This window comes from Rhamphochromis longiceps, linkage group LG12 (assembly GCF_057381845.1).
Source record: "Rhamphochromis longiceps isolate RC_006_pf linkage group LG12, R_longiceps_female_GT1.1, whole genome shotgun sequence".
Lineage (NCBI taxonomy): Eukaryota > Metazoa > Chordata > Actinopteri > Cichliformes > Cichlidae > Rhamphochromis > Rhamphochromis longiceps.
Window position 1 is genome coordinate 39282558 of NC_140568.1, and position 24161 is coordinate 39306718.

The following is a 24161-nucleotide window of genomic DNA, read 5'->3' on the forward strand; positions in this document are numbered from 1 at the left end:
TTACATTTTGACTGCACAATTGTGAGCTTTTTGTTATGCACAAAAACAACATTGTTTTCTTTTATTTATGGAGCATTATTATTTAATAAATGCTGATAATTTATTTTTGAGTAAATTTTATGTACATCTGCTCTATGTTAATAAAAGTGCCTGTGTGACATCTGGGACACAGCTTTGACTAAGAACTCTCTTTTTGTTCTTACTTTATGGCTTTAAAAAAATATATCGAGATATATATCTTATATCGCCATCCAGCTAAAAAATATCGAGATATGAATTTTGGGTCATATCGCCCAGCCCTAGTTTAGAATACCTGAATAAGGAGGATGGTGTAAGTTTTTTAGGTTGATCAGTATTGCTGAAGTATAAAATATTTTGGGTGCAGTGTATTTTTTGCATACAGGTATAACAGAATAGCTTTAATGTTTTGTTTTTAAAACTGAGTATGAACTTATACAAAATGCAGCAAAATATTTATAAAAACAGTTTTATTTATTATAAAATACACTATATCGGATTCATATCGGCATCGGCAGATAATCAAATTTATGATATCGGTATCGGACATAAAAAAGTGGTATCGTGCCATCTGTAGTTTGCACAGAGGCACAAGTAAGATTTGTTTTGTTACAAGGGAGTATCATGAAGTAATGCACTAATGGCTTGGAAACGGTAATTGTTTGTCTTTCTAAAGTTTTTTTTATTTTTTTTATTTGTCTTCCTTTTCTGGCAGATTTTCTTCCCCTTATGTGTTACTGTTTATTCAAGAAGATGGTGTTATTTTGGTAAGTACATGCAAATTCCTTACATATTTATCACAACAGTATTTGTCACAGTATTGCAGGGACAAGTTTATCTATCTCATCTTAAGGGTTCTTGTGATTATTAATATTGATATTAATTAATATCAATTAATATATATGATTAAATTTCTTTTATCCAGGACAAAAGAAAAAAAAAACTTGCGAAAGTAAAATGAAAAACAGGAATTTAGTTCTTGTGAGTTAAGAGGATGCAGAGCATAGGGTTAGATGGAGGTGGATCATTCACTGTGGTGATCCCTGAAGGAAACAGCCAAGAGAAAAAGGATCAGATTGCAAAAAAAAATGTGGTTTGTTTGCATACATGAGTCTTTACGGTACCCACAGGACTCCTGAAGTATAAGTACTCTGAAGTTTGCAGAGCAATTTCAGAGATGTTTGGGGCTTACATGGCAAGCATGTTTTTAGTTGCACATCTAAATTTTCTCTGCTCTCTGTTGCTGATGGCAGAGTTCTGCCCCGCTGACCTCACAGGTGAGACACTCCCACCAGTGGACAAAGAGCACAGGAAAATGTGTTGCCAACCACCTGAAACAGACAAATATCTGCTTTTTAAAACCCTTTAAACCCGTTAAATGGACTGATGCCATTCATTTCTTCTTTGATTAACAGTAGTAACATCCTTCATGCACTGTATACTAACCCATATGATAATCATGCTTTATGAAGTGATGGCAATTGCATTGTAGCATTTAATGAAGAAATAACAAAATAATCATACCAATGATTAAGCACCAGTCTTCTTTTTTTTCTGTGTGTGTGTGTGTGTGTGTGTGTGTGTGTGTGTGTGTGTGTGTGTGTGTGTGTGTGTGTGTGTGTGTGTGTGTGTGTGTGTTTGTGTGTGTGTGTGTGTGTGTGAGATACAGGTAAATGCTGAATTCCAGTGTATTACAACACTTCAACTGGAGATGACCTTCGCGGCACAGTTAGACAGAATTACACCTCAGTTGATGACAGTTTTCCAGAAGAAGGGCGGTGTTTCTGGGCAGAAACTTGCCCACCACTTGCAGATCATGCAAGAGGTAAATCTGAATATTGCAAATTCTATTTGGATTTCTTTTGTCTTAAGTGGCAGGTCACTGGGGAGTCCAATAAGCCGTTTTAGGTGACCAGCCAAGCAATCTAAATTTTGAAATTTCATATATAAATTTTATTTACTATGTTTGAACTGACATATGATAAAATTTACTTATTGCGAATGTCAGACATTGTTCTTTTTTCCAAATTGGTTTAATCAGCAACTCTCTTTAAACAGGCTGAAAGTGATGTTAAAGTGAAAAGGGAAGCAGTTCTCAGGGCACTTTGCCTCTACCTTGGTGAAGAGGACGGAAGCCTTATTCGGGAGTTCTTTGGAAGTCATTTAAGTCATTGTAAGCAAGTCATCTATACACACACTTTTTAGATAGATATCTGTGTGTGTGTGTATTACACACACACACACAAACGACTAGATTGGAATTTAATTGTAGAGTTAATTGTTTTTTCTTTTACCTTTTTATTAAATGTTTAGGACATTGAAGGAGATGATATCCAGAGAGACCTGAAGAAGCACACCATGGGCATTTATGTCATCAACAGGGAGGATGGACAAAATGGACATTATGATGACATTGGAATATTTGTTGAAGGGGAGATAGTCATGGACAACATTGGATCTCTGGCCCAAGCTTGTGCATTGATGCTTGGAGTAATCTATGCACTAAACCTAGCCTTCCCCAAGGAATTGAAGGACTATTATGAATTCATTTAGAAAGTGTTGATGGGATTCGATGGTGAAAAGCTCTCCCCCAAAGTCTTTGGGCTGAAGAACAAAATTGCTACTGGATAGGAAGATTTCTAAAATAACACATCAAGAGAATCAGAATCAGAATCAGAATCAGAATACTTTATTGATCCCTGGGGGAAATTATTTTTTGTTACAGTGCTCCATTTTAAACCAACATTAAGACAAGACAGACAATACGCTAACTAAGAATAGTACAATATATACATATATATACATACATACATACATAAGTCACTTATAAATAAATAGTTGGAAAAGAAACATGTGTAGCTGTAGCAGCAAACAGTGTGTTAAGTGGATGCGTTGTACAGGGAGATGGCCACAGGCAGGAATGATTTCCTGTGTCGTTCAGTGGTGCTTTTCGGTAATCTCAGTCTCTCACTGAACGAGCTCCTGTGACTGACCAACATGTCATGGAGTGGGTGGGAGGTGTTATCCAACATTGTCTTTATCTTGGACAGCATCCGCCTCTCCGACACCACCTTGAGGGAGTCCAGCTCCATCCCCACAACATTGCTGGCCTTACGGATCAGTTTATTAAGTCTGTTGGCATCTGCGACCCTCAGCCTGCTCCCCCAGCATGCAACAGCATAGAGGATCGCACTGGCCACCACAGACTCATAGAAAATCCTCAGCATTTTCTGGCAGATGTTGAAGGACCTCAGTCGCCTCAAAAAATAGAGACGACTCTGGCCCTTCCTGTAAAGTGCTATGGTGTTTTTAGCCCAGTCCAGTTTATTGTCAATGTGTACTCCAAGGTATTTATAGTCCTCCACAATGTCAACACTGACCCCCTGGATTGAAACAGGGGTCAAGTGTTTCCTGGTCTTCCTGAAGTCCACGATCAGTTCCTTGGTCTTTGCCACGTTGAGCTGCAGATGATTCTGCTCACACCACGTGACAAAGGAGTCGACCACAGCCCGGTACTCTGTCTCATCATCCCTGCTGATGCATCCAACCACCGCAGAGTCATCAGAAAACTTCTGAAGATGGCAGGTCTCTGTGCAGTGGCTGAAGTCTGTGGTGTAGAGGGTGAAGAGGAAGGGGGAGAGGACAGTCCCCTGTGGTGCCCCTGTGTTGCTAATCACCTTGTCAGACACACACTGTGGGAGACGTACATATTGTGGTCTTCCTGTCAGGTAATCAACAATCCAGGACACCAGAGAAGCATCCACCTGCATCGCTGCTAACTTATCACCCAGGAGGGTCGGCCTGATGGTGTTGAAAGCACTGGAAAAGTCAAAAAACATGACCCTCACAGTGCTCGCCGGCTGGTCCAGATGGGTGTAGACACGATTGAGCAGGTAGATGATGGCGTCCTCTGTTCCGAGACGAGGCTGATAAGCGAACTGAAGGGGATCCAGATGTGGTCTTACTATGGGTCGCAGCTGGTCCAGGATGAGCCTTTCCAGGGTCTTCATGATGTGGGAGGTCAGTGCCACGGGCCTGTAATCCTGGGGGCCACTGGGACGAGGCGTCTTTGGTACAGGGACGAGGCATGATGTCTTCCACATCACCGGGACCCTCTGCAGACTCAGACTCAGCATAAACAGTTTATGAAAGACTCCACACAGCTGGGGGGCACAGGCCTTGAGGACAAGGGGACTCACTCCGTCTGGTCCAGCAGACTTGCCTGAGTGAAGTCTCCTCATTTGCATCTCAACCTGGTATTGAGTGAAGGTGATGGGTGGGGGAGGGGTGTCAGGAATCTCACAGGAGGCAACATGTGAAGAGAGAGGCTGGCACAGTGGTGTGGCTCTGGATTCCAGGCTGACTGCAGGTGAGGTTGTGGGGGTGGGAGCAGACACTGTGGTGTCGAATCTATTGAAAAACAGATTCAACTCGTCGGCTCTATTCTCACCTCCCTCAGCTCCCCTGCTGTTGGTTGGCCTGAATCCAGTGATGGTCTTCATGCCCCTCCACACCTCTCTCATGCTGTTCTGCTGGAGTTTCCACTCCAGCTTCCTCCTGTAATTGTCCTTAGCCTCTCTGATCTTGTCCTTTAGTAACACCTGGACCTTCCTCACCTCCTCTTTGTTGCCCCCTCTGAAAGCCCTCTTCTTGTTGTTGAGGAGGGCTTTGATGTCCTTAGTCACCCACGGCTTGTTATTTGGGTAACAATGAACAGTCTGAGCTGGAACAATGGAGTCGGTGCAGAAAGTTATGTAGTCTGTGATACACTCAGTAAGCCCATTGATGTCCTCGGCGTGAGGCTCACAGAGTGTTTCCCAGTCGGTCACCTCGAAACAGCCCTGTAGTTCCGCTATTGCCTCCTCTGACCACCTCCTAACAGTCCTGGTGGTCACAGGTTCCCTCCTCACAATTGGCACATAGCGGGGGGTGAGGTGAATCAGGTTATGATCTGACCTACCAAGTGGGGGGAGGGAGGAGGAGCTGTATGCATCCTTGACGTTAGCATACAGTAAGTCTAAAGTTTTCTCTCCCCTGGTGGGACAGTCCACATATTGTTTGAATGTTGGTAGTGTATTGTCCAGTGATACATGGTTGAAGTCACCCGAGATCACAATAAAGGCACTCGGGTGCTGAGTCTGTAGCCGAGCTATGGCAGAGTGGATAGTGTCACATGCAGCTGTGGGGTTAGCAGAGGGGGGAACATAAACAGCCACCAAGATGACGTGAGAGAATTCCCTGGGTAAATAATACGGCCTGAGTCCAACAGCACACAGTTCAGTGTCCGGGCAACAAATCCTTTCTTTGATTGTTATGTTGGCAGGGTTACACCACCGGTTGTTAACTAAAACAGCAAGCCCACCTCCTTTACGCTTACCGCTAGCGATGCTGTCCCTGTCCGCCCGAACAGTGTGGAAGCCTTCCACGGAAGCATTCTCATCGGGAATGACCTGGTGCAGCCATGATTCGGTGAAACACATCAGGCTACACTCTCGGTATTCCCTCTGACTCCGTACCAGTGCTGAGAGCTCGTCGATTTTACTTGCCAACGATCGCACATTTCCCATCACGATAGACGGCAGACACGGTTTAAACCTCCTCCTCGCTTCGAGCCTCCGCTGTCTCACCGTCACCTTTTTTCTTCTCTTCTGTCCTTGACCTCTGCATCCCCGATGTGTTTTCCTCCAAATTTCAGCTGGTACTTCTGCGGGCACTTCTGCGGGCCTGGCCTGGCCAGAATGCTGTTATGTAAATTACCAATGACTGGTGCTCTTGTGAATAGGAGTGAAACTCTTGTACAACCATCATTTGTTCTGTGTTATGTTTCGATTGAACATTTTAACTTTCAATAATGAATGTTTCACGTGTGGTACATTTGAGTAGCTTGAAGAGCAACTTTGTAATTATTCAGTTATAGCTGCTGCCCTGCGTATAATCAGTGTTAACTCAACCGGATTAAAAAAAAAAAAAAACCATTCATGATTACCACACTGCAGCACACTGGTAACACTTTAAAGACTATTAATTGTTTTGAAGCGAGTATGTTAGGTCAGAAAATATGTAAAACATTCAGAATCTTCAAGGAAGGACTAGAATGGAAAGACAGTGGTCAATAAGCAGTAAGGAAAACACAAGTTTAATTTTAAGTCTAATTACCTTATTAAAATGCAATTTCTAAATATGGATCGCAGAACAGCAAGTCTGAAACTGGTTAGTTTGTGGATGCATCAGTTTCTAATTGTGATACATTATACTGCTGGTAGTGTTTTATTCTTTTATGTAAGGAGTTTTTTTTTTCTTCCTTTTTTAGAGGAAGAGAAACATTGGTTAACATTTCTCTTGTCTGTTGTTTCTGTTTTGTTTGAATACAGCTTTTTAAAGCTACTAGTTCATAGGCAAAAGTTTTGTAATTTGTATTATACAAATTGCAGCAATTTCCCTTAGAGATGTGGATTCTTATTCTGTTTGCAACAAATTTTGCATTAATAAATGATGTGAAAGAATGTTGTAGTTTTCATTATTGACGTTTTTAAAAACTACAAATCAGGGTAAGCAATATTTTTTAAGTAAACTTAACTTAATTGAAATAGAGAGAAATTAACAATTTGATTGATTTGAATATAAGTTTGGGACATAAGTGTAAAGGAAACAAATTATTCTGGTACATTTAACACGACCTTAGTTGGACTTACTAATAATATTTGACTAAGACGTATCCACAACAGTTAAATTAAAGTAGCTTAAAAATATATGTTGGTTTTACTCGCTTAAATTAAATTCAGTGTACTTAAAAAATATTTCTGGATTCAAACAAATTTATTTCGTGCAACCACTTGTCATAAAAAAATGAAATGCTTGAAATCTAAAAAATATTAATATTAAATTATTTCAAATAAAAGGAACCATTAGAATCTGATCAAACTCAGAAGGTGGCTTATTTCCACTGAAATGAAGGCCCACTTTATCTAAAACATTAAGGTAACAACTAAAGATCCTTTTTCATGTAAAAATGGTTTATTCTGCAAAATATCAGCATGCTATCTGACAGACGTCATTACAACAAGGAATGTGAATCATTACTTCTAGATGTTCAATTATTTGTTTTTGATTTATCAAACTTATCACTGAGAAGTAAAATTTCACATCATAGTACTCAATTTTCTGGGGGAAATCTCAAGATGTTATATTGCTTCACCTACCTCAACAACCTCAAACCAATAAAATCAAACACTAGTGTCAAGTACTGTTTTGGCATCAGTTTAAAAAAATTATAGCCACTGGCTGTTAACATTTGAAGAGCTGAGACACTCAAAGTTTAACTTTACCAAATTACCTACAGGTAGAGTTCCTCTACATCAGCGCTCGGCATCAAAGCTTTTTATGAAGGATACGAAAAGAAAAAATACATCCTGTATGAATTCCAGTGTTTTACAAAAAACAAAACAAACAAAAAACATTCTTTGCCAATATGTAAAACCTTAGAATTGAGGTGCATTTTCTTTTTCCTTTCTTTATTTTTTCCTTTATGACAGAGTATGAAGCCTAATGAGCTTAATGATCTCCTGGTCTTAATGGACCCCTGACCTGTTATTTTTGGTTGGTATACAACAACAAATAAAAACTCTGTGTAACACTTAATACTCAAAAAAAGACAAAAACGCTCATTTCCAACTTTTCCATGCCACAGTAAATTCCTTCAGCTTGATCTTCTTATTTTTGGCACTAAAAAGCAAATCTAGTTAGTAGTAAAACTTGATTCTCTGCTCTCTTAAGGAAAAATACCAAATGAAGAAGTGCTTGTCCTGACACAAAAGAAGGGAGCAACAGGTGATCTCTTTCTGTCCAACAGTTAGGGCATCACAAAGGTAAAATTTAAAAACTGTGTCTTTGGGGGGAGTTTATGATCACAATATCTCCTCACATATGGAAGTGATACTCTAGAGTCTGAAAAGAAAAGAAAGGAATGGAGAACAGCTACGAGAACCACTTGTGTTTGACTGCATGGCTTTATTGAACACTTTAGTTAACCTATTATGCAATAGTGATGGTTGACAGTAAGACCAATATACTGGGTCTGAACATAGAGTGCATTACTTTTCTTGGAGCTCTAAACCAAACTGTATCCCCTTTGAAAACTGTCTGTGTCCTGCACTGAGCAGTGCCCTTCCTCAACAACCTGTTTTGTAAGTGAATCCACTGATGGGCTCCTCTAGCTCCGGGGTCAGAGCAGCAGCCATATTGATTTTTCTGTTTATAAAGACAGTGGCAAACAGGGCAGACTCTGAATGCCAAAACGAGTGACTCGAAACAGGCATGGCCTGGAGGTATTTCTCTTTTCCCCTGTCTTTGTCTGCCACTCTGTTTACCTTAAATGCATTTCACTCTCTCTGCCTCTCACAGTATTTTCACCAACACTTGTTTGTCTATTCATCTCCCACATATTTTGTACTACATGGATAAATAAGTTCAGATAAGATAAACAAGAATAATAAAAAGTATATAAAACAGCTACTACAGAACCGCTCCATTAGAGACAATGTTTTTTGTGGGATATTCCCTGACATCTAGCTAAAGATTTCTCTGACAAGTTGATAAGTAATGCAATTAAATGGATTGCACGCTGCAGAATAGGGATTATTTATTTATGGCTAAAACCCATTACATTTTTTTTTCGTAAAAGAACTCTGAGTGTTTTTATGGCACACGTGCTTGTTTCATTTATGTGAATTTCTGAGAGTTATATGCAGTAAATGACACACTTTATACCACATACGAGGTATGTTAATTAATTATGTTAATGTGAATTTTACTAAGAAAGCTCATGCACTGTAGCTGTAGAACACCAGTGAACCTGTGGTCCCAACATTTCCTTTAAGTCTAACTATGAAAGGCAGTAAGCTAGCAGGAGAAGACTGTGTCACATGCAAAAACACACTGAAAGTAGCCATCTCCCTGACTTCTGTATTAGTTTCCAATAGGTATCAGTGACATCTCTAGTATTTCTTTCTTCCATTTGACTGATAATCTGATATACACTACGAGTCAAGTTTAAGAACACCCCAATTTTTCCAGTTTTTTTATTGAAAATTATGCAGTTTAATGTCTGATTGCACTTTGATAGCATAGTACAAACAAGGAGTTGGAGTTAAAAAAAGAAACTTTTTGACTCTTCAAATAGCCAGCTTTGGCAGATATAACAGCTGGGTACACCCGTGGCATTCTTCCTACAATAGAAATCAAGTGCTCTTCAGAAAGTTCTTCCCATATCTGCTGCAGAAGTTCCCATAAATGTGTGCTTTGCTTTCACTCTTCTGTCCTTTTCATTCCAAACCAGCTCGATGGGGTTTAAGTCTGGAGACTGTGCTGGCCTGACTCCATGTTTTCTGGCTTACCTGTACAAAAATCTTGTTCTTTTTTCCTGAGGTAGTTCTGGCATAGCTTGGACTTATGTTTTGGGTCTTTATCTTGCTGTAGAATGAACCCATGACCAACTACATGCATACCAGAGGGTATTTCATGGTGCTGCAGAATGCTGTGGTAGCCGTTTTGGTTCAGGGTGCTGCTCACTCTGTACAAATCACCAACCAAGGATCCAGACCATCACACTTCTTCCTCCATGTTTCACAGTTGATGCCACACACTGTGAAACCATCCTTTTGCTTACTCAGCAGCACTCAATGTCCTGCATGATGAAATGAAGATTCCAAATTTTGATTCATGAGTCCATAATATCTTCTTCCAGTCTTCAGTAGGCCAATGGTGGTGTTTCATGACCCAGCCAAGCCTCTTTGTCCTATTCTGACGTCTTAACAATGGCTTTCTTGCTTTCATCCTGTCAAACCTGCAGCTCAAACTCTTCTCTTCACAGTTGAAACTGAGACTTGCTTACTACGACCATTATTAAGCCGGGCTTGAAGCTGTTGTTCTGTGAGCTGCCTATTGCGCAAGTTCTTAACTCTCAGTAACTTGTCCTCTGATTCAGTTTGGCTTTGGGTCTGCCAGACCTCTTCATGTAAGAGTTTTCTCCAGTTTTTCAGTGCATTTTGATGGTGAACGAAACTGTACTCACTAACACCTTGACTTTCTTTGCAACCTCTCTGTAGGAAAGACCTTAATTTTTAAGTGTTATGATGGCAAGTCTCTCTTACATTGTTAACTGCCCTTTTCTCGCCATTTTTGTAGCAACACACTACTTTCTGCAGCACAGTACTATTCAACTGATGCTCATGGGGGTATGGTACCACAGTGTTTTCCAACACTGATTTTAGGCTGACAGGGCATTGTAAGTAATCCAGAGAAGTTGGAACACCTGTAGAAATTAGTAGAACCGGCTTTCAAAGCTTGATCAACCTGCATTGCTGCAGAACAGATTTAAGTTGTTATCCCATTTTTTTTTTATTTCTGAAAAAGGTCTTTTTTAATAATTCTAAATTGTACATTATTTTTCAGTTTTGGGTAACCTTACCTTTTTTTTTTTTTTAAACCTCTGGCAGTTCAACACTTACCTTTGTACCATTTCAAGCTATTTACCTGATTTGAACGACTTGAATTGCGATAAATAACTGGAAACACTGGGGTGTTCTAAATCTTTTGACTGGTATTGTAAATCTGTATATTGTCTATAATGTGTATGAATATCTGTGCACACTTCTAACCTTACAGTTCCCCCAGTCCACAACTTGGGGACTGAGGGAACTGTCACTACAGAGTGACAACTGTATTGCTGGCAAATCAAAGAAGTGTGTTGCTAAGTTTCAAGTAGACAGTATGAGCAGAAACTAAAAAACCCCATCATTGACTACATTACTATTGGGATGCCTTATCAATGTAATTTATGTTATTGATTATGCCAACGGTGCATCGCAGAACTGGCCCCGTCCAGTCGAGGCATTGATTTTCCCTGACAACAAGCTAAATGGTGGATAGACTGGCATTTATTTAGCACCATTCTAGTTTTATTGACCACTCAATGCACTTTTACAAAACAAGCCACATTCATACACCTATTCATACAGTTTTCTATGCACATAGCAGTTTGCATTATATATCAAACATTTACATGCTCATACCTCCCAAGCCACAGATGTCCCAGCTGCTCCTAAGAAAAGAAAAGAAAAAAACCCCAACTTGCCCACAATCATCTAAATTGTGGGAGTACTTTACACAGAAACCCAGCAACGCAGTGCTCTGTAAGGACTGCAGATTGGAACTGGCTTATCACACCACTACTAGTGATTTTTGAGCACTTGAAATGAAAGCATCCCAGAGCACTTTGTCAAGACTGCATCAGCACAAAGATGGCTCTGGCCCGGTTCAGCATACAGCTCTCTGGCTCAAATGAAGAAACAGTCACGGGCACGGTTCAATTGGACTCTGTCACATTTCAGGTCTGGTGTGATTGCTAAATGTGCCCAAGCACAGAAATGAAGCACTTCCTGCAGCCCAGCTGCCTCTGTGCTGCACAACTGCTGCAATAAATGTTTGATAAGTCTATCAGGCATGTGAAATGGCCGTGTTTCACTTACTAAAACACACAGGTAAAGGGTAAATAGAATCATGAATTCTATTGTGCTGTGCAAAAAACAGTCATATCATGATAAGAGAGAGTAAGAGATTAAGACTAGTTGATTTGATGTTTAACACTGCGGTGATGTAGTTTGACATTTGATGATTAGGTGATTTAACACATTAATTAAAATATTAATAAGGTCAATTTTGATCATTATATTTGTGTTAATGGTCATATCAATTAAGAAATACTAATATCTGAAGGTTAACCGACTAATCCAGACAATGTTTGGTTATTAGTAAATGGCCAATGATATTGATCAGAGGTAAAATGATACTGAATAGACTCTACACTAGTTCAAACAGAAGAACTGCTCATTCAATTTTATTTTTTGTTTGCAAAAAAACTTTAGGTTTTGAAGCGTTCCCCTTTTCTGCAGTGCATAATAGAAATGTCTACACCAAGAGTGAAAGAGCTTTGGCCAGTGTCTCAGCAGGGCCTCTTGGATTAGCAGAAAGTCTCGCTCAGCAAATGAACATCCGACATATGGCAATGCCTTCCACCTTCTCTTAATTGCCAAGTGTATTTATAGATAAAGGATTCAGCCTTCAGGGGCTGGAGGGCAGCACTGAAAGTTGAATAAAGCAACAATTGCATCAACTGGATCTTTGCCATCTGGCTTTTTTATGAATAGCTTGTGTAAACAGAGGGGAAAAAACAAAACACCAAAAGCGTTATTCACTGACACCTCAGTAATTTAGTTTTTATAGTTTGTTATTAGTAGCTCAAAAAGAACATGAGGAGAAAAATCCAGCAAACTTCTGTTAAAGCAACTGCTACATTTCCAAAAAAGTGCAGTTTTTACCTTATAAAGACACAGCTTATTTTCTCCTTTTGTGCCAAAAGTCCTTATATTCTGGGTGAGCCTCAAACATGACTGCTGTCCTCTCCAATGACAGCTTATGAGGTTGACCCTTAGCTCATCTTTAGGGGCTCTGCGTAATATTTCACAGCCCAGCGTGACACTTACCACAGATGAGCGCTATTCTGTATCCTCTGGGCCCAGGCAAAGCAGATCTGCTATGTCGTCCTCGAAGCCTGCAGTTTGTTTACCCTGATGGAGACTGCTGATTTAATTTGCCAAGATGGTGTCCTCTTACCCTTGCCCCATGCAGCTGGATCTTCGCGCAGCCATCCCTGACCGCCTATTCACCTGCCTTGCTTGATTACACTGTGAACTGAAAATGAAATAGGAAATATGAAATATTCTAGAGTCTGCATGTTAGTTGTGTAATGAGCCTGGGCAGTAAAAGCAGTTGGTTATTATCCTTGTTTTTATTCCTCTGTTTTATTACTATGGGATGAAAAGTCACATCTGAGTTATATCATAAAAATTGCATGTTTTCATATAAACACACTTCAATGAACAGACACAAAGTTATTGAGTTGCCTAGCACAGGAAAAACAGTGGCATACTGCATGGCTTTAAAAAATATATTTTCAAATAAGTAACTACTGTATATATACTGCATATTCCTCATTGTGTAACCTGACATAGCATGGATTTTAAAAGAGCAATTTCAAAAGGTTTCTGATCATGTTTTTGTTTTGTCACTGAATGTTTACCTCTTTCACTGTTTCGTGTAATTTGGTCTCCGTCTGTTGGTCTATGTCACCCTTCAGCCTCACACCGCTTCATGTGCCCTCTGCTCGCCTTCAGCTTCTCTCCTGACTACTCCTGTGCTTCACCTTGTCTTTGGAACTCATTACCACTACACCTTGGTCAGATCAACACAGTTCAAATCAAAAAGCTTAAACCATTTGCATATGAGCTATAACCATCCTGTTTAAGATACTCAATATTTTTGCATTCTTATTATTCTCATCTTTTTGTTTTGTGTTCTAAGGTGACGTCAACAAAAATGCAAATAGAATTATTATTATTAGTATTATGTGTGCTTTTTAGATTTCAGTCATAGTTATTTCCTGTTTTATTTTGGTAAAATCCTTTGCTTGTGCTACATTTGCTATTCTACTTCCATTTCTCCTTCACCACTTTATGACTGCTTTCCAAACACTAATTAGTTTAACCAGTTTGTTATTATTAAATTATTGTGTATTGATGGCCCTTTTTGATCTGTCTGTTTTTACACTTTACTTAATTGTAAACCTACCTGCGCTCGTTTCTCCTCTGCAGTGTCTTTCTAGCACATCTCCCACAGTCTCCTACTGTTTTTCTCTCTATATGCATTTGAATATTTGCCTTTTGCTCTGAAATTGCATCATTTTTTATTTTTTATTTTGGAAGTCCTGTTGCTTTCTGCTGCTGCCACTGTAACACTTTAAAGTTTGTCCATGAAACAGTGATAGGCTGATTGTTCATCCAATCACTTGGCAAGTGTATTTTTGAAACTCTGTTCACTTTTCAAAACAGTTTCCAAGGACAAACATTTTGAGTGTACTCACATCCAAAGAGCTTCAACATTCACTGTGGTTAACAGTTTGGGCCAAAGTACACTTCAGTTTCTCTCTGCATCTCAACTCCCCTGTCCTTTCAAGCGCTCGCATGCCTTTGAAAAGAGCTTGTGTAGAGCACAATGAGGTTCATGATTTTATACATTTTGCAACTTAATTGTTTTCCTCTCACACGCCTCAGCGTTCATTGAGGGAGCTGTAGGTGAGGAAGCCTTGTAGGTACATGATTAGGTGTGAACTACTATGGTATTTGGAGCAGGCTGGGGTTTCCTCCTTTTCTACCAATTTGTTTTCTGAAATAGTTAACAATCATGACACTGAACAACACTTTAGGAGGAATCTCACAGGTGACTAAAGCTCCCTCATGTCAACATTGACATATCCAATTGTTATCATAAATGTTAACTCGTCCGGTGCACACATTAACATTAGTTATGTAACTATTACCCATTAGCCGCATTAGACACCTCTTATCATTAGCGCAGTGGCCAGTGGACTGGCTGTATAGAGCAGTGAGAAATACAGAGACATACAGAAAGATACAGCTGCCCCATTACACATATTACTCCATTAATTTTCACAGGGCCATAGTTAGCATAGCGTCACAAATTTAGCTATATGCTTAATTTAGCTTGCTGACAAAATTAAAAATTAAATATAATTTTGCCACTGGATAGTCTACAAGCTGAGCCACCATTAAATTTGAAGCTATGAGGTACTCAATCATTTATTAAACTGGCAGCTTTGCGTGGTGTCCACAGACTAACTAAATAAAGTTAAAGTCTATTAAGAAAAAAAAAAGAATTCTATGAATTTAAGGAAAACATCAAGATAAGAAACCTGTAACAAAAATTTAGGCCACACTACATCTACACGTTTAAAATATATGGAACTCAAAGCTAAAACTATTAATACTGTTATCAAAATACTTTTTAAAATGAACAAACTAAAAAAAACTAATATATATGTGAATTTAATAAATAATAATGAATTGGTACTTTCCAAAATTTAGAAACATTTGAAACAGCAAGCAATAAAGAGCACGTGACAAGTTCTGCAGGTTGAAAAAACATATATCTGACATAATGAGGTAACCGTGTTTTACATATCTTTTTGGGGTTATATCTAACAAAGTAAAATGAACTTGCTCAGTAAACTTTAACATTTATTAATATGTGTAGCTTATCTAGAACATCAAAATCTAAGACATAAAGTTAATTAAAATATATAATATCTAAAGCCAGTAATTTTTTTTTTTATCACATCTTCAAGCAAGGAAGGCCATGGTGCACTTAACCTTCACAGTAACACAGTGGCTCTCAAAATTTTTCTGGCCCCATTTTAGAAGCAGAATAAAAAGGTCCATGCACAATTTTTAATCTTTCAGTAACAATAAAAAATGATCTATGATGAATTTTATTAGAATAAAGGTGCCAATTATCACACAACAGTATCGGCAAACTACTGGTGTGGAATGAGAGTCCTGAGACCTTCATCACTGCCCATGATTATAGTGTATGGGGGAGTTTGGGTGAGGGGTTATGGAGGCAACAGCTTGGTAGAAAAAGCTTTTCCTCAGATTGTTTGTGTGGGATGTCATGGGTCTGTATCTCTTGCCTGATGAAAACAGTTCAAATAGAAGGTGAAAGGGTGTGAGGTGTGTGAAATGATTTCATCTTCATTAGATGGTTGTTGTAGAAATCCTCTAGGTGTGGGAGCTCCAAGCCTAATGCACACATCGTGTATTCTTAAACTAGATGTAGATCCTTCAGCTCCTTCAGGTGGTCCTGTAAAAGTTCAGCAGCAGTTTCTGGCAGAACTGTGCCAGAAAAACTAGAATTAAATGAAACTATTAATAAAAAAACACAATTCCTTATACAAAGACTTCGCTTGCAGAATTTTGAACACAGTAACAAATCAGGTCGATTTCTAGCTAACCAGCTAAAAATAAATAAAGAAAAAATAACTATATGTGCTGCTAAAGATTTATCGGGGAACACAATATATGATCCTGGAAGAATAAACAACATATTTAGGGATTTCTATGAAACTTTATACTCACCACAAATAAACCCATCTAAAAATGAAATTGATCTGTTTCTTGACAACGTAACTCTTCCAAAATTACTAGACAGTCAAGCAATGGAACTGGATTCGCCACTGACGCCAAGTGAACTCCAGGAAGCCCTGATAAGTATGCCCAATAATAAGGCTCCAGGTCCAGACGGCTTCCCTGCAGAATTCTACAAAGAATTCTGGACAATTTTGGCACCAGTATTCCACAGCATGTTGCAGGAAATCGAGGAAAAGGGCAGACTACCACCAAATATGAATTCTGCCAACATTAGTCTCCTGCTAAAACCAGGCAAAGACCCTTTATTTCCCTCAAGCTATTGTCCAATTTCTCTTTTAAATGTAGACCTTAAAATAATCTGCAAAGCTCTCTCAAAGAGATTAGAGAAAATGACCCCCCTCTTAATTCATCCTGACCAAACTGGTTTCATAAAAGGTCGGCACTCCTCAACAAACACTCGTAGATTACTTAATTTAATAGACTACTCATACGATAAAAACATCGAAACCATAATATTATCTCTAGATGCAGAAAAAGCATTTGACAGAGTTAATTGGAAATTTTTATTCGCAACTTTACACAAATTTGGTTTTGGAAACTCTTTCATAAACTGGATAAGAATATTATACAATTCCCCAACGGCTCGTATCAGAACAAATGACCAGACATCCTCCAGCTTCTGTCTCCTGAGGGGCACCAGACAGGGATGCCCACTCTCCCCTTCACTTTTTGCAATTTTTATCGAACCTCTAGCAGCAGCATTTAGACAGGCTACAACAATTAAGGGCATAAAATGTAAGAACATAGAACATAAAATCAGTCTCTATGCGGATGATGTGTTGCTTTTTCTGCAAAACACACAAACCAACCTCTCTGAGGTAATTACTTTAATAAACTGGTTTTCAAGAGTTTCAGATTATTCAATTAACTGGCCAAAATCTACAGTTCTCCCCATTAACTGCTCCTTCCATAATTCTTCCTCTGCCCCACTGCAATCCGGAAATATTAAATATTTAGGTATTAATGTCTCTCCTAAGCTTTCAGACTTAACTAAACTAAACCACATCCCACTTCTAAAGAAAGTAGAAGGCGATCTGACTAGATGGAAATCTTTACCCATATCACTCATGGGAAGGGTCGCCACTATAAAAATGATGATCTTGCCAAAAATAAATTACTTATTTTTGATGATCCCTAACAAACCATCACAAGATTGGTTCAGATCTCTGGATTCATATATTTCCAAATTCCTTTGGAAAGATAAATCCCCGCGTATTAGCTTAAAAACGCTACAAAGAACCAAGGATAGAGGAGGATTAGATCTGCCTAATTTTCACCAATACTTCTTAGCCAACAGGCTTCAGTTCATCTCAGAATGGTTAAAACATACCTTCTTAGTTGAGCCCTGGCTAGATGTTGAACAGGCACTATGCAAGGATCTAGAGATTTCAGACCTACCATTTATTAGCTCAAACATCAAAAGACATGAATGCTTTAAAAGTATCAACATCAGCTTTTCTCTAACAGCATGGTGGGAGTTTCTAAAAATAACGGAGTCTTCATTAATCCCATGCAAACGTACACCTATCTGGAATAACCCTGACATATTACAAAACAATAATATGATTAATTTCCCAGAATGGAGTTGTAAAGGAATTAAATACTTAGAACATATATTAGAGGGAACAGAATTTATTCCATTTGACAGACTAGTTGAACAATATGGGATCAACAAGACAAGGTTTTTAGAATATCAACAAATTAAATCCATAGTAAAAAAGAAATTTAACCTCAGTCAAGTTGAATTACAAACACCACTAAGTGCGGCACATTTTCTTACTCTTAAATCCCCCAAATTATTATCTAAAATATACAGAACACTTTCTAAATTAGATGAATCAATATCCCTTCCTACTGCAAAGTGGGAAGCAGATTTATCAGTCAACCTAGACCAAAACTTCTGGTCTCAGATTTGCTTAAAAACTTTTAAATTAATTAAAAATCCCAGTCTGCAATTAATACAATACAAAATACTTCATAGAGTGCACTATACAGGTCATCGGATGTTCAAGATGGGCTTTACATCTTCCAACAACTGCTCACACTGTCAAGGCAATACACCAGACAATTACATCCACGCTCTTTGGTTCTGTCCACCAGTGCAAAAGTTTTGGCGCGAGATATGTGAAGACTTATCAAAGTGTCTGAAATGTAACATCCCAACTTCCCCCTTAGTGTGTCTACTGGGCAGCTTAGATAATGTCACTTCAGAAAAGAATATAGCCCATATGATCTTCACTGCCCTATGCATAGCCAAGAAAACAGTCCTCATGAACTGGAAAAATAAAAATAATCTTAATTCTAACCAATATAGAAATTATCTATTAGATTACATTAGTCTTGACACAGCCTCTGCCACCACATTAGATCAATTGCTCTGGGCCCCTTTTATCAGCTCCATCACCTAGTGGGGGTGGGGGGTCATAGTTTGGTCCCGCCTTCACTGTTGTGATTGGTGAGGGGGTAGGGACAGGCTTAGGGCGTCGGGGGGTTCCCCGGAGGCATCTTCCTTGGGGAGCTCAACCCGGGGTAGCGGTCACGTCCGGTTGGGGGCTCTGTTGGCTCTCAGGTGACTGTTTCCTCGCGGCTGCGTGCAGCGGGGCTAGGGGAGGGTCTGTGCTGACGGACGTGGGTTACTGGCCTGGCAACCTGGCTGCCCCTGGGTGGGTCCGGGATGGGCGTGAGGTTCTGGGGGCGCTCCGTCTCTGGGCTGGGGCCCGGGCCGGGCCTCGGGGGCTTGGGTCCTGGTTGGTGTGTTGCCGGGGTTGTGGGCGGGTGGGTACATGGGGGCCCGGCCCTGGAGCAGGGTGCCGCCGGTGCGTCGAGCCGCCTGGGGGGCTCTTCAACTGGTGGGGGGGATGGTCACATCTTGCAGGAGCTTTCTTCTCTTCAGGAACTCTCTGCAGGAGGGGGAGATACAGGAGAGGTGGAGGAAGATCTCAGCCTGGGCGTTTACCGTCTTATGTAGTCTGGAAGATGTGTGGATGGTGGGGTGGGTGCAGTTTTCTCTGTGGTGGGGTTGGGTGGACTGTCCAGGGCTCTGTGGAGCCGGGGGGCGCTACTGCACTGGGCCCCGGTCTGATGGGCCTGGGCCCCCCTTCCCTGGCGGGTCGCGGAGGGTGGGAGTGCCTACTGGGGTCAGCGGGGGAGCTGGCCCCAGGGAGGGGTTACCTGCCCCTCCCTTCCTTCCCTCCCCATCTCCGGCTGCCTCCCTCTTCCCGCTCCTCCACAACCACCCACACATGCAGGGCCTTGGAGTGGGGGTATGTCACCAGGGTGCAGAGGAGGCTACCCCCCCCCCCCCCCCCTGTCCCCTTCTGGCTGCCTCTGCCTCAATTTTATCCCACAACTTAGACATTCACATTATTCACACTCTCATTACACATACATATAGGATCTTGGGGGTGGGCACAATCACGGAGTCCAAATCACCATCAGGGTGTATACCTCACCCCTGACGTCGTTGCCCACCTCTCAATTTTAAATACACTTAGTCATTGAGGGCTAGCAGGAGGGACTATGCGCTTACCTGCTGCTCCTTGGCAGGTAGCTCCATGCCCTCCTGGGTTTTAATTGCACCTTAGAACACATATGCATCAACACTACAATGAGCGGGTGGAGGGAGGTTTGGAGTCTTCTCCCACCCCCATTCTCTGCGGCCTGCTGGAGCGGGAGGGCTAGTAGGAGGAGTTGGCCGTCCGACTGCGGTCTGGGGTGTGGGGCCTCCCTGCTGCTGCGGAGTTGGGGTGGTCTGCCTCTCCCCACCGCAGGGAAAAGGGTAACACCACCTGGGTCTGGGTGCAATTCCCCCCTCCAGGGGCAAGGGTACCTAGACCCGGTTTGTAGAGTACGCTTGGGGAGTGTGATTGTGTGTACAGCGTCTCTTTATGTCTGTCTCCACGTTGGTTGAGTGTGGAGTGAGTGCATATGAGAGCATGAGGGTGGGAATGGATGTTTGTGTCTGTGTGTGCCTGTATGTCTGTGTCTATATGTCAGGTTGGGTATCAGACGCCACCTCTCTGGGGACACCTCAGGCCCTCCAAGGTTTGGAGGCCTATCTCCACCCACCACCACTTCCCCTGCCGGTGGCGGACTCCCTCAGGTGTCGGTGTGTTGGTGGTTCTTTGTGTCTGGGGGTGGGCGTCCGGGTACACACCGGCTCACTCCTTGGCGGCCGCTTGTCGGGGCCTGGGGCCTGGGGCTCGCTCGGGCCCCTTTGGAGGTGGGGTGCCCCCGGCCTCTCGGCCTGGGGCTCGGTCACTCAGGCACAGCTGGGGGCCGGCGGAGCTCACGGGCGCGTCACTGCAACTCCCCCTGACTTCTGCTCCGCGGCTGCTGGGCGAGCCCTCATCTGGGACTCTCCTCAGCTCTTACTGGAACAGTGGCGCGGCTGCCCCTCTGTTGGTCTTCCATGGTCTCTTGTGTTCTGGGGGCCTCTGGATGTCTGGAGTTTTGATCTCCTCCATACCCGCTTCACACCCTGGAGGACGGGGCTGTGGCCCCCCCACACTCCCTAGCAGATCATTACATGGAGAAACCTTTGGAATGCAAGCATGCTGATCCACACAGGTATGCACACATGGGTATTCACAGACGCGGACTAAAGCTTTCTTGGCTGCTGCCTCAAAGCACACTGTGCGCTGTCTATCTTGCGTGCTGCACAATATCGTTTATTATTTAGTAAATATTGATATCTATGACTAGCTAGTTTATTGTGATGGTGCTTTGTTTTCTCTATTATTATGTTACTCTTTGTTGTTTGCTGTCTCCTCTGTTTGTTTTTTTTGTTTGTTTGTTTTTTTTTCTCCATACAGGTGACCCAGGAGTTCTTTTTTTTTTTTTTTTCCCTCTCTTCCCCCCCCTTCTCACCGTCTCTTCTCCCCTTTGGTTTTCTTTCTTTCTCTCCCCCTCTTTCTCTCATTCATTCCCCCTGTCCTATTTATTAAAAAAAAAAAAAAAAAAAAGAACTGTGCTTGCTTCAACTTCCTTAGGGAGAACAGTCTTTGTTGGACTTTTTCGATCAGACTGTTCTTCACCTGGTTGTCCCTTTCCCACCTGAAGTGGCTGCACTGTGAACCTGATCCCCATGTTGAAACCACTGCACCAATGTAAAAATGCTATCGCTGTGCAACAGCCCTTGTAAGTTGTCAGGCTGCCTGTGTTCAAACTTCCATCTACAACTATAATGCTTTTTTAAATATAAGTTCAGAAAGATGTTACAAACGAGTTATTCGGTGTGCACTTACACTTAGTCTTAGGGCATTTAGTTTATATGATGTCTATGGTAAAGATTTTTTTTTTAAATTATAACCAAAGATGAATACATATAATACAATTTTGATTTCTATTTGATAAATTTAATGAAAATTTCTGTTACTGTCCCATTAGCAATTGGTAGGTTTCTCAGTTGTATTTTCACGGATTGTTTAGTCATTTAGTTTTATTTTAGACCAATGAGTGTTCAATTTACTTTTAATAACAAACCCTGTTCTGACATCCCTCATACTTCCCTGCGACCATTTTAACCAAGCAACTGCCAACACTTGTCAACCAGTGAGGGAATGCACATTTTTCCCTAGTGACTGGTAGTTGCCAGTAGGTTTCTGACATGCCTCTAGGTCTGTGTGACTAAAACCAAAGCAAATTAAAGCAGTGACAGTAAATGAAAAATGCAATACAGTGATGTCTCCTGAAAACCTTTTTTTTTAAAAGTAGGCTCTGTTCTGAGTGCTGTGGTGACAGCCCATCCCCAGATAATACCAGTACTTGATTTCTCTTGAAGTAATGTGGAGGTGTGCATGCTGAAATTGAAGATGGAGAAACAGAACAATGCTGTGAAAAGAAAATATGGCCGAGGCTTTGAAATAAAAGGTGAATCTTTGCTTCTGTTTTTTTTTTCACTTCATGCAGAAGTGCCACAAAAAGAAAGCTTGATTGTTATTGATAAAGAAAAAGTAATGTTGCATTTGCGAGCAATTTGTCGTGCCTGTTTCTTTTTGACTTAAAAAAGATGAATTCATCTATTCTAACAACTGCAATTACTGTCAGCTTGAAATCTGAAAACCATTCAGCCTCACCAATAAGTTTTCAAGTATTCCCTCGGCTTCTTTTGAAAAACTCAAATAGTATGTGCTTTACTTTGAGTGGATTCACTTTTTGTTTAGCTCCGGTTGTGTATCAACTAACCCAGAAAATTACAGATGATTGTTCAGCTGCCTTTTTTAAAAGGCTTAAAGAGATGACAAGAAGCTAGATGTTGTTGAAAAGCTAGATGCAAAGAAAAGCTAAATAATTGTAATTATTTCATTTTTGATGTTATGTTGATGGTTGAGCATAAATGCACTAAGCACAGCATTGTACAAAGTCTCTTAGATGTATGCGATGTCATGTAACATTTTAAAATCAATTATTATCACTTCATTCCTTTATAACATCAAGGCTAAAGCATGAAATTATTGTCTTTACACAAATTAATGACTTTTTCTGCAACAGCTTAGTGTCCTTCAGCTGAGCTTTTCATATAAAACCACTGCTAGCAAAAGCACTTCATAAAAACACTCTGCAGGAGGAAACCCAACCTTCTGCCCTCGGCACAGCCCTCCAATATAACCTTAACATCATCTTACGGCAGAAACAGCTGTTTGATATTCCCGACCATAAATGAAACATATTCTATGTTTTGCTGTACCTGCTTGTCTGTGCCCTCTGGTTTGATTTGAGAGTGCCTCTGCTCCATCGTTATGCAAAGCACACTGATGAAGCAGCCACTTATCATTAAGTCTCTGACGTTGTTATACATCAAGGTTTTGTGTTATCAGCTAATATATGCATTATTAATCCAGACGAGGTACAGCACCGTGTCTTTGTGCATACCTATTAGGAGGCAGGGATATTATTTCCCACCTATGCCTACAACTCTTGATCAGAGAAAAGATGGAAGGCTCACACGACAATGTAGTCAGCACAGCGAGACAAAACTTGTGTTTATGACATCTTGTTCACAGCTTAGAGCGAAACACCTTGTTAGAGGCAAGCAGAGCAGATTAATTTGGAATCTGAAATCAGCTGTGTGAATGGATTTGACACCTAGATTTTCAAATGAAGTGGTATCCAAAGAGAAGAGTAAATAGATATCTAGTGAACTATTGAAACTCTAAAATGCAAAGTTAACTTTGGACAATTAAGCCTGTCTGCAAAGAAACCTTACCAAATTCTTTATATTATAAATATAAAATCTTCCACAGTAAAGTTCAAAAGGGAACACAAAAGGGCTATTTTTCTGTATTTATTTCAGTTTTGTCATGCGTCATGGAATAAGAACTGTACAATTTATTTACAATTTGCGTATATATAAGCACTTATTCATTTTAGGATGTTTGGGGCCTATCCCACCAGTCATAACAGGGATAGATCAGTAGGATGGCAGTCTCTCAATTCAAAATTCAAATTCAAATTCAAATTTTATTTGTCACGTACACAGTCATACACAGTACGATATGTAGTGAAATGCTTGGACAACTGCTCGTGACCTAAAGAAAACAAAAAAGGAAAAGGCTATGAATAAGATAGGAAATAAATATGAAAAATTAAAAAGGGTAAATTTAACTAGGAAGGAATAGAATATAAATTAAGGTTAAAAATGAAATAACTGTACAACACAAATTAGAATGAAGGGCAAATTTAACTGGGAAAGAATAAGATAAAATATATAAATTAAAGTTGAAAATAAAATAACTGTACAACAAAATACACAATACACAATATAGAACTATATAAGAATGTATGAAGAAATCTAAATATAAATAAATATATACACAATAACAGCAGCTGTACAAGTATTAACTGGAAATGAAGAATATAGTGACCAGTGTTGTGCAAAAACAAAGTCCAGAAAGTCCAGTGTGTGTGTAAGAACCATATGTGTGGGTCAGTACTGTGTGGTGGTGTGATTGAGAGACCGTATCGCCTGCGGGAAGAAGCTCCTCCTCAGTCTCTCTGTGTTGGTCTTCAGGGAGCGGAATCGCT

General features: G+C 40.5%; 1 protein-coding gene across 1 annotated transcript; it reads left to right on the plus strand.

Annotated features, from left to right (window-relative positions):
• The first annotated feature begins 791 nt into the window (after window positions 1-791).
• LOC146657912 (uncharacterized) lies at window positions 792-2674 on the plus strand. The gene is made up of 3 exons (XM_085426284.1): window positions 792-1843; window positions 2077-2199; window positions 2332-2674. Exons 1-3 carry the CDS (start codon window positions 1730-1732, stop codon window positions 2569-2571), a joined length of 477 nt encoding a protein of 158 aa, XP_085282410.1. The 5' UTR covers window positions 792-1729; the 3' UTR covers window positions 2572-2674.
• The last annotated feature ends 21487 nt before the right edge of the window (window positions 2675-24161 follow it).